This window comes from Cervus elaphus, chromosome X, assembly GCF_910594005.1.
Source record: "Cervus elaphus chromosome X, mCerEla1.1, whole genome shotgun sequence".
Taxonomy (NCBI): Eukaryota; Metazoa; Chordata; class Mammalia; order Artiodactyla; family Cervidae; genus Cervus; species Cervus elaphus.
This window is the reverse complement of record NC_057848.1, coordinates 82,078,988-82,090,375: the sequence shown is the minus strand read 5'-3', so window position 1 is coordinate 82,090,375 and position 11,388 is coordinate 82,078,988. Positions and strand designations below refer to the sequence as shown.

The 11,388-nt window shown below is 50.8% G+C and overlaps 1 protein-coding gene across 3 annotated transcripts; it reads right to left on the bottom strand.

Annotated features, from left to right (window-relative positions):
• Positions 1–365: 365 nt before the first annotated feature.
• On the bottom strand, positions 366–11,024 carry ARMCX4 (armadillo repeat containing X-linked 4). 3 transcript variants are annotated; one of them, XM_043897097.1, is made up of 6 exons: positions 10,568–11,024; positions 10,013–10,080; positions 8,944–9,021; positions 8,519–8,599; positions 8,144–8,234; positions 366–7,796 (listed from the first exon to the last, which is right to left on the bottom strand). In XM_043897097.1, the coding sequence occupies exon 6, from the start codon at positions 7,649–7,651 to the stop codon at positions 704–706; it is 6,948 nt and encodes a 2,315-aa protein (XP_043753032.1). In that variant the 5' UTR covers positions 7,652–7,796; positions 8,144–8,234; positions 8,519–8,599; positions 8,944–9,021; positions 10,013–10,080; positions 10,568–11,024; the 3' UTR covers positions 366–703. The 3 variants fall into 3 exon arrangements, with proteins under 3 accessions (XP_043753032.1, XP_043753033.1, XP_043753034.1); XM_043897098.1 differs by having other exon boundaries at positions 8,169–8,234; XM_043897099.1 differs by lacking the exon at positions 10,013–10,080.
• Between the last annotated feature and the right edge of the window lie 364 nt (positions 11,025–11,388).

The window sequence follows — 11,388 nt, the reverse complement described above, 5'->3', positions numbered from 1 at the left end:
CTCCCCAACTGTTAGACCGTATTTCCCATTACTCCCCTCCCCACACTTTGTATTCTAGGCAGGCCAGCCTCCTCTGTGGAGCAAAATTACCACCTCCATGCCCTTTTTCCCATCACTCCTCCCTTCTCCAATGCCTTTCTGCCCTGTTTTTAGCCCATCCTTCATGCCCAGCCTACTTAAGTGCCCCCTCCTCTGTAAAAGTTTCCCTGAACACTGTTGCCTGCAGAAGTTTCTGTTGCCTTTAAGCACTAATAGGAAACAGCTGGCCGTGACCAGAGGCTCTAACATGCTGCTAGGACCTTTTTGTTCCCATACATCTTGCCTCTCCAAATAGATCATAGGTTCAAAGGACAAAGATGTGTCTTTTTTTCTGCTTAAAACACACAACTTTATTGATGACATAAAAATAAAGTCTCAAATGTATAAACGTAAGTCCACACAAAGGACCAAAGCTTACTTATGAAGAATCAGTTCAGTTTCTGCTCATGAAGCATACCAAAAATATCTCAATCCAGACAAGGTAAAAATCAACACATGTATTTTCAGTACAAGATTGAATTCATTTGGTGTTCATAAAATGGTCCAGCTATCGACCATCATAAGCAACATCACTTTAGAAATTATAATGCGATTTACAATGTACATTACTTTCAAGCTGCAAAACCAAAATATTACTCAAATTTGTTTGGAAAATTACAACTAATCATAGTTTACTTAATAACAGCTCAACTCTTTCTTTCACCTCAGGGTCATTGTATTCTGCTGCTAAGATGCGAAGTCTCTTGGCACATGCTTTAGGTCGTTGGAATATGAAATAAAGGGAATTTTTACTGAATTTGTCTTGGGTAAATACTTTTGCTCTTCTTTTAAAATGGTAATTTATATTTTCAAATAGTGAAAGAGCATTAAGAATATTCTCCTTTGTCTCTTTCTTGCTAAAGATATTAATCAGTGATGCTGGTGCATTGGCAATGAGCAAGTCCTTTGTCATAGAGGGATTTTTAGAGAAATTTAAAAGCATTCCCAAAATATGGTCTTTAGTTTCTCCACTTCCCACAGTTAACAAACGAAGAAATTCTGAAATGTAATTTGTAACCATATGCTGATACTCACTGATAATAGTCAGGTGCTTTATCAATCTCAGTCCAGCCAGCTGTACATTTGAATTCAAGGGATAGGTGATGGTGTCTTCACATACTTGATTTAAGTATGTTTTAACCTTCCTATGGTTTTCAGCAGCCACTGAGATGTTATTCAGTGCATTTAAAGCCTTCTGCCTAACACTGGGGTAGGGATTATTAAGCAAGCCTTCAATAATTGAGATTCTACCTGCATTACGAATTATTTCATGGGAAAATGGGTAATCACGACTGTTATATAGAGCATTATTGGCTATTTCATGAATAGAAGGATCTTCAGTCATCTCAATCATGCAAATGAGTTTTTCAAGCTCTCGTGGATCCATGTTATTTTCACGTTTACAACGGCAAACCCAGGGCTGAGTTTTCTCCCCAGACCTGATCTGCTTTCTGAGTTCATCTTCAGGTGGGAAGCAAGACTCATTTTGGTATGGAAATTTCATTTCTGTCCAAATCATGGCTCCTGCCCATGATCCCAGTCCTGCCCCAGGGACCATGGACGGACATGAGACTCTTGACTCAGCTGTTTTTTTGGCTTTAGTCTTAGGCACAGATTTATCCTCACTTCTGTTTCTTTTACCATCCCAGGAACAAGACTTTACATTGACTCCACCAGCAGCCTCCAGCTTGTCCTTGTTGCTGACCTTATGTCTAGCCCCACGCTCAAAACTAACATCTTTCTCACACTTAGATTTGAGCGCATTACTGTTCTCACTGTCAGCCCAAAACAAGGACCTTAAACTGATCTCCTCAATATCAGGGCTGGATGCTCTACTTAGCTCATCCTCATCTACATCCCCAGCCAAAGCCCAGGACCGCCCACTAGCCTCTGCCCCAGCCCCAAGCCTAGAACCTGTATTGGCTACATCTCCATCCCACAGCCAAGACTCCTGCCTGGCCTCAGCTCCAGCCACAGCTCCAGCCTCAGCTCCCAAACAAGAATCCATATAGACAGCTTCATCAGATTCCATCCAGGACCCAATACTGGCCTTGTTCTCAGCCCCAAATCTGGAACCAATGATGGCTTCTTTCCCAACTACTGAGCTGGATTTAATACTGGCTTCATTTTTATCCCCAGGACTAGATACAATACCAACTTCTTCCCCTCTCCAGAACCAAGACCCTGTGCTAGCCTCACTCCCGGCTCCAAACCAGGATCCCTCCCTGGCCTCCACCCCAGCATTTACCTGAGACTTTCTACTGGGCTGATCTCCAGGGCTCGTCCACGACCCTCCACTCACCTGCTCTTCAGGCCCCATGCTAGATGCCCTACTGGCCTCATTCGCAGGCTTAGAGCCAGTCCAGGATTTTCCACAAGCCTGATCCCCAGTGCCAACCCAGGAGCCTCCTCCACTGGCCTGATCCTCAAATCCAGATTTGGAACAGCTACTGCCTTGATCTCCAGTCACAATCCAGGACCTTTCACTGGCCTGACTCCCAGTACCAGTCCAGGACCCACCACTGGCCTGGTCTGCAAGCCCTGGACTAGACCCTCCAATGGCCTGGTCCTGAGCACTGGACCAGAACACTCTGCCACTGGCCTGATTCTCAAACCCAGGTTTGGAACAGCTACCAGCCTGATCCGCAGCCCCAGCCCAAGACCCTCCACTGGCTTGACTCCCAGTATCAGCCCAGGACCCACCACTGGACTGGTTCATGGGATCGAGCCCAGGCCCTCTAACTGCCCGGCCACCAGCCCCACCCCAGGACCCTCCTGCATTGGCCTGACTCCCACTGCAAGCATAGAACCATCCACTGGACTGATTCTCAGGCACTGGCCTGGATCCTCCACTGGCTTGGTCTCCAATAGCAGCCCAGGAATCTCCAACAGACTGGTCCCTCAGCCCCAGTATAGACCCTCCACTAGCCTGACCTGCACTGTCAGCCCAAGATACTCTTCCAGATTTGGCCTGTTCCTCATACCTAGGCTTTGCCTCACCACCAGCCTGATGCCCAGATCCAACCCAGGACCCTTCATTGGCCTGGTCCGCAGCTCCAACCAAGAACCCTCCACTGGCTTGGTCCCCAGAGTTAGCCCAGGACCCTCCACTGGACTGGTCCTCAGGTCCCAACCTAGACTGTCCATCAGCCTGACCACCAGCATGGGCCAAAGAACCTTCTTTACTGACCTGATCCTCAAATCCAGGCTTGGACCCACCATAAGACTGATCACTAGTCCCAGTCCAGGAACCCCCACTGGCCTGCCCCACGGTCCCAACCAATAATCCTTCACTGGCCTGGTTCCCAGTGCCAGACCAGGACCCAACACTGGACTGGCCTACAATCCCTGGCCTAGCCCCTCCACTGGCCTGTTCTCCAGTTGTAACCCAGGACACACCACTGGACTGATCCACAGACGCTAGCCCAGACCCTCCACTGGCTTGGTTGGCAGTGACAGCCCAGGCCTTTCCACTGGACTGGTTTCCAGGCCCCAGCCCAGTTCCAGTCCAGGACACATTTTCACTGGCCTGAACCTCAAGTCTAGGCTTGGCCAGATCACTAGTCCCAACCCAGGTTGCACCACCAGAGAGGTCACTAGTCAGAATCCAGGAACCTCCAGTAGCCTGGTCCACAGCCACAGCCCAGTACCCAATGTTAACCACATTCCCAGCTGTAGCCTGAGCCCAGGAGGCTCCATTAGCCTGAATCCCAGCCCCATCCTGGGACCTTCCACCAGCCTGTGCCTCAGCCCCAGTCCAGGATGTTCCATTGGCCTGGTTCTCAACCACAGCCCAGGACACTCCAATGGCCTCTCCCCCAGTCCAAGATACCCCACTGGTCTGGCCCCCAGCCCAGGAACTGTCACTCACCTGAGCTCCAGTCCAGGGCACCACAACAGCCTGGTTCCCAGTGCCAGCCCAAGAAGTCCCACTGGCCTGGTTCTCAGCTACAGTCCAGGACCCTCCAACAGCCCTGTCCGTAGCCTCTACCCAGTAACCTCCATTGGCCTGTCCTCCAGCCCAGGACTGTTGATTGGCATGACTCCCAGCCCAGAACCCTCCACTGGCCTGGTCCCCAGCTCCAGCCCAGGACTGAATACCAACCTCATTCTCACTCCTAGCCACACTCCAGGACTCAGTGTTGGCTTCATTCTCATCATCAGCCCAGGACGTGCTATTCTCCCAGTATCCATCCCTAGCCTGAAACCTAAATTTGATCCATCGCTCTGAAGCAACCCAGTCCTCAACACCAATCCCATTCCAGTAGTAGTCGTGGACCTTAGACTGAGACTTTGTGCAGGCCTGAGTGCCTGCCCCACCTTCACTCTCTGAAGTGCGCGTGGCCTTAGCCTCGGGCTTTACAGAGACATCTCCCGTGGCTTCTGCCTCGCACTTATGCTTAGCCTTGTCCTTTACCCCCAACGAGGTCTTGCTCTGGGAATGGGCTAAAGACTGACACTGGCCAGAGCCCACCATACCTGCTCCAGTCTCTCCCTTAGACTCAGTAATGCGATTGCCCCTGACCTTACTCCTGGCACCAAGCAAGGCATCCCCCTGGGAACTGGCCACAGCCTGGGATGGGGCAGAGCCTGTTCTATCTGTTTGCAGCTGCACAGAGTCCACTGCATCTGGCCCAGCACCTGCCTTAGACGCAGCACTGGCACTGCCCCGAGCCTTCTTCTTAGTACCACACGAGGTCTCACCCTGGGAACTGGCTGCAGCCTGTGGCTGAACACAGCCCTTGGTATCTGGCTTAGACCCTGCCTTGGTTGCAGCACTGGCACTGCCCCGAGCCTTCTTCTTAGTACCACATGAGGTCTCACCCTGGGAACTGGCTGCAGCCTGGGGTTGAACACAGCCTTTGGTATCTGGTCCAGATTCCACCTTAGACACTGTACTGGGATTGCCCCGGACCTTACTTCTGGCACCAGGCAAGGATTCTCCTGGGGAATCAGACTCAGCTTGAGGCTGAGCAGAGCTCATGGGGTCTGCTCCAGCCTCTTCCTTGCACAAATTGTTGGGCTTACCCCTGATGTTATTCTTGGCACCAGGCAAGGCCTCACCCTGAGAACTGACCATACCTTGGGGCGGGGCAGTGTTTGTTGTATCTGTTTGAGACTGGGCAGAACACGTTGCATCTGGCCCAGTCCCTGCTGTAGACATGGCACTGGGATTGCCCTGGGCCTTATTCTTAGTAACAGGCGAGGCTTCACCCCGGGAATTGCCCACAGCCTGGGGCTGAGCAGGGCCTGTTGTATCTGTTGGAGGCTGAGCAGAGGCCTTTGCATCTGGCCCAGCCCCTGCCTTAGACGCAGCATTGGGATTGCCCCGGACCTTATTCTTAGTACCAGGTGAGGTTTCACTCTGAGAACTGACCACAGCTTGGGGCTGAGCAGAGCCTGTGGTATCTGGCCCAGCCCCTGCCTTAGACACAGCACCAGCACTGCCCCGAGCCTTCTTCTTGACACCAGGCAAGGCCTCACCCTGGGTACTGGCCACAGCCTGGTGCTGGGCAGAGCTCTTTGTATCCTGTCCATTCCCTGCTTTAGACACAGCAGTGGCATCGCCCCGAGCCTTATTTTTGACACCACACAAAGCCTCACCCTGGGAAGTGGCCACAGCCTGGAGCTGGGCAGGGCCTATTACATTTGTCAGAGGCTGGGCCAAGCCCTTTGCATCTGGACCAGCCCCTGCCTTAGACACAGCACTGGCACTGCCCAGAGCCTTCTTCTTGACACCAGGCAAGGCTTGCCCCTGGGAACTGGCCACAGCCTGGGGCTGAGCAGAGCTCTTTGTATCTGACCCAGTCCCTGCCTTAGAAACAGCATTGGGATTGTCCTGGACCTTATTCTGGCCATCAGGTAAGACCTCGCCCTGGGAAATGGCCATATCCTGAGGCTCACCAGAGGCCCTCAGTTCTGCCTTAGCCCCTGCTCTGGAAATGGCATCAGGATCACCCTTGGCATCAATTCTGGAATCAGGGAAAACATCAGCTTGGGCCCTGACCCCAGCTTGAGGCTGTGCACAGGTTTTCATCTCTACTCCAAGCCCTGCCTTACTCTTGCCTTTGGCTTTGCTCCTAGCTTTACGTCTGGTGGTAGGTAGAGCCTCAGCCTGGCTCTTGATGGAAGTCTGTGCCTTTGTGTCTGTCCTAGCTTCTTCTTTAGACTTGGTGTTGGCATTGCCTTGAGCCTTCACCCTGTCATCAGGCAAGGCATCAGCCTGGACACTGATCATAGGCTGAGGCTGCGTATAGGACTCAGTGTCTGTTCCAGCCCTCACCATGGATACAGCATAGGAACTGCCTCTACCCTTAACCCAGGCATCAGGCACAAATTCAACCTGAGTATCGGCTACAACTAGAGGCTGTGTGGCAGCCGTCATGTCAGCTCCCATCATTGCCCTAGATATGACATTGGTATTTCCCCTGTCATCAACCCTGGCACCAGACACTATCTCAGTCTGTTTCTTGGTCACAGTCTGAGATTCTGTAGAAACACTTGTATCTGCCCTGACCCCTGCTTCACACCTGGCCTTGGTATTACCCCCAACATCAACTGCCACCCCAAGCATGGCCTCAGTCTGGGCCTTGGCTACAACTTGAGGCTGAGCAGAAGCCCTCATATCTGCCAAAGACCCTGCCTGAGACATGGTTTTGCAATTCCCCTTGGCCTCAACCTCAGTACCAAGAATGCTGTCAATCTGGATCTTGGCCACAGCCTGAGACAGTGAACAGGGCTTCAGGACTGCTCCAGCTTCTGCCTCGGACACAAAATTAGGATTTCCCTGAGCATCAACTGAGGTACCAGACCAGACCTCAGACAGAGTCTTAGCCACACTCACAGTCTCTTCCAGGGCTCTTGCCTTGGTGTCAGTCACACTTCTGATCTTGTTTATGGTGCCCGTCTTGGTCACTTCCCTGATTACTGCCAAGGCCTCATTCTGTGTCACCACCACTCTGTTCATTTCTATCTCTTTTTCAGCCAATATATGAGTTTCTGCTTTGGTCTGGGTCATTGCTTCTTTCTTGGTCTCTACCTTGGTACCAAGTGCCCAAGCTTTAGCTTTGGTCTGGGTCACTGCCTCTTTCTTGATTAGTTTCCCAGCCTCAGAGTCAGTTTGGGTCACTGCCTCTTTCATGGCCACTTCACTGGCTTTGGCGTCAGTCAGAATCACTGCCTCTGTTATCACTGTTCCAGCCACTGTTTTGGCCTCAGATTGGGTCTCTGTCTCTGCCTCAGCCATTGCCTTGGCTTGAGAATAGACTTTGCTTCTGTCTGTAGCAGTGACCTTAGTCTCTACTTCAGCTCCAGACCTATCTCTTGCTCCAGTTTCTGTTCTGGTCTTGGGCTTGGGTCTAGTCTCAATCTCTGTCCCAACCATGGCTTCACACATGGCCAAAGTCTGGTTTTGTATCCCAGCCACAGTCTCCATCTTGACTTTGGACCCATTTCTGGCAAGTCGCCTCACACTCTGGGCTCTTCCCTTGGTTAATCTGTAAATGCAGTAGCAGGCACCAGCCCAGATCATCAGTCCTGCAGTCACCAAGCCCACTTCCTGAATGCGACCCATGTAATCACCCTTGATGAAGGCAAGAACAAGATACAAAGGGGCTCAATTAGACTGGGAAAAGAGGGTAGTAGGTTTGCATGTAAGCCTGCAAGGGTGCTGGTCTTCAGTCACTCAAAGGCCACCACAGCTGCCACTGGAGATGGACCTAGAAGTGGAGGAAGGAAATGGGCTAAAGTTTCTCTTCTAATTCTGTGCATCACACAGACAGATACACAGAAGAATAAGAAAAGTGTAAAAATGATGTGCTTTGTGGGAGAAGAGGATAATTAGCAAATTCTCTTTTCATCCCTTTTATTTTATCTCCTCTCCATCTTTCCCAGTGCCCAACAATTTCCCCCAGGGTACTTCCATACACATTTTCTTACATCAAATGAACAGTGGAAAGGATGGTGGTAGTGCTGACTACGGATGGTAGACTGAAGCCCTCACACCCTGATTTTTACTGGACCTACTCTGGTCACCACTCCCACAGGTCCCCACCCTCATACCAACCTGTAATGATCAAGGCAATTCCCACCTCTTTCCTTTTCTTGATTGGAGGTATAGCCTAAAGGAGATCTATAAACTCATGAGATCTGTGGACCTAGAGACAGACAGACAGATGGAGGAACAGACAGGAGTGAAAATTTTGTTTACCATGACAGATATATTATTAACAAACCACCTCTCTATCCTCTTCAATTTACCCCATTCCCTGTTATCACAATAAAGGTGAAGGTGTGGGGTAAGTGAATGGATGGTGGGGAAAGCGCCTGGAAAAGGGGGAGGCTGAGTATCCTCCAGACTGGACACTGGATACCTCCAGATAGACACTCACCTCCAACAACCTACCTTAAATGTCTACCCAGGCAATACCCATCCTCTTACCAGCATATACTGATCAGGAATAATTTCCTCCTTATTTCCTTGCTTCCAGTGATCTCAAGCCTTTCAGACCTGTAGACCCAGCTGTGGACAAGTAAACAAACAGGGACTAGAGATCAGATCCTTCACAGAATGGACAAGTACCCTGATCCCTGACTCCAATCCCTGCCTTGTGAGAGCCCATGTCCAATTTGCTAATATGATCCATCCTCTCAAGTCTTCTCTCAGTCCCATTGCAGCCCACCCTTACCCCAATATTCCTACCATTTCCTGCACTGATATCAGCAGGGAGGATGGCAACACAAGGGAAATCTGGCAGAGTGCAGAAGAAGTGGAAGAACCCTCCACTGAGACTCTCTCAAGTCTCAGCCATCTTATATGCCCATCCTCTCTTGTTACCCCTATGCACTGCCCATCTTCACACCAACCTCCACAGTCCCAGGCCAGTCTCCCACTTTCCTTTGCTTTCAGTGGTAAACAGCCCTACTGTTGCCCTGTGGGAAGACCTAGGAACAAACATAGAAAAAAAGAAAGATAAATGTTGAGTACTTATGACATTTCAGCATCTAAAACATGGGCCCCGGTACCTGCCTTACGGGGCTTCCCTGGTGGCTTGGTGGCTCAGTGGTAAAGTATCTGCCTGCCAATGCCTGTCAATGCAGGAGATTTGGGTTCAAACCCTGGGTCAGGAAGATCCCCTGGAGAAGGAAATGGCAATCCACTCGAGTATTCTAGCTTGGGAAATCCCATGGACAGAGGAGTCTGGCTGGCTACAGCCCATGGGGTTGCAAAAGAGTCAGACATGACTTGGCGGCAAAACAACAACAATCTGATTTAGACACCTGTTCTCTGGCAAACAAAACCTAGGGCTTCTCCAGCACTGAAACAGGCAGGGTGGAAAAGGGAGGCAGGTAAAAGGGGAGCAGCAGAGGCAAATTATTCTAAAATCACCTGTAGGATTCTAGGCCTTCTCCCCAAAGTCTATCATTTCCTTCACCTGTACCAACAGGTGAAAGAATCTGGAAAACTGGAAAACGGGGAGACAGATGGAGGCCCCTAGATCCTATACTCTAGAATGACAGCCTACTGCCATCTACTTCTCCTTAAACCCATCTCTAGCAGTCTCCAACAAAAGAAACAGTATGTGTGTTGGGGTTCGGGGGCTTCTGCAAAATCTCCATCCGTCCCCTGCAAAGGTTATCTCCAAAAAAAAAAAGCAGTTCTTTGAGACAGCAATTTGTATTTTCGCAGTATTACCTGAGGTGCAAAAAAAAAGCATCCATAGAAAAGTTGCTGTCTTTATTGGTATGGCTTCAACATACACTTTAAGTTAAAAAGCCCAAGCTTGGTAAGTTTGGTAAGTAAACACAGTTTAGAGAAAGTCCCCTATAGAGCCACCCTATATACCAACCAGATAGCGGCGCCTAAGTTCCTGTCATAGAGAATAATCATACAGCACTTCAACGGTTCACAGCGAGTGTCCGTGCCCACACTAACCTCCGCAGATCCTGTGCAGTTTGCTCCTCTCCTTCCCTCGCCTCGCCACAAACACTGCCACACGAATCCTGTCGTCAGACAGGAGAAAAGGCACTGAGTGCTTGGACTAGCACCCAGGACACAGATCCCAATACTCGCCTTTCTAGATTCAGGAACCCGGCTATCAAACGTCCCTCCACACCTTGCGAGACGCCACCCGCACCAACCCCGCCGTCCAGTCACTAAGGCCCACCATTTTCTCTGCAAACGCCACCGTGGCGGCGTGTCCCTTCCACTGAAACCAGCTGGAAGCGGAGCGGACGTGTGCAATCAGTGATTAGAGTCAGAGAAGAAGGAACATCTCAATCTCTGCATTTCCCTCTTGAGACACTCCCCCCACCATCCGCCCTGTCAAAGCCCAGGTTTCCCCAGCACAGACTTAGGTAGGAGGAGCAGGGCTTGGGAGAATCGGAGCGAAGGCTCCAGGAACTTGAGCCCGCTTTCTCCCCCACCCCCAGGCCAGCTCCGGGGTTGGCAGTCCGCTGCCGCCCTGGCTTCAGTGCGCGGGGCCCTTACCTGCTCTGCTTGCCGCGGGCCCGATGCCAGCCCGCCGTGTGCAGGGCAGCGGGGAGCTGGTACCCAGACTGGAGTGACTACTGCACCGAAGGCTGCGTCGCTCTGCAGCTCGCGGTCACGTGAGGGCCCCGCGTCACCGCCGAGCTCACTCTCCGATCCCCCCCTCCCAGGGGCTGGTGGGGAGTTCAACAGGACCCTCCCCTCCACCTCCTCACGCACGGTCTCCCCCTCCACCCAGCTGTGCGCGAGGCCCCGTCACTCAGCTCGTTTCCCTCCAATCTGAGAGCCCACAAGTGGCATCATCTCCCTGCGGTTGGAGTTTGCCCTTCTCTTGTTGCCAGGGAGGGTCTGCATCCCCCCTTCCACCTCCAGGCCTTGGCTCCGGCCTTTTCTGCAGCTTCTCTGAGGACTGTCTCTAAGACTAGCGTTGTCCTAGGGTAGTTGCCGCACCTACATGGGCCAGGGAAGGGATGTCAGGAAGGGGAGTAGAGAGCGCAGGGAGAGGTTTAACTTTCTTTTGTTGTGCCCCCTTTTTTTTCCCGTTTTTACGTCACATTCATTGTTTTTGTAATGAGGAAATGGCGTCAAGCCATTTTCGTTTGACATTTACAAATTAGGTTGTAAAAATAACAAAAGACTCATTCATTTGTTGACGTTATTTTATGCCACATTAAGAATGCTTTCTAGTTGCTGTAAACTATTTCACAGCTTTGAAAACAGACCAGTAATTATTAACATTTTAAATATAAAGTTTTAATGAAACTAAATGAAACCAGTAGGTTTTTCAATGGGACCTATAAATTCGTCTTTAGAAGGACATT

What these genes read in the sequence shown, in the direction of transcription:
- ARMCX4 (XM_043897097.1), bottom strand. Translation starts at nt 7,651, where the DNA reads ATGGGTCGCATTCAGGAAGTGGGCTTGGTGACTGCAGGACTGATGATC.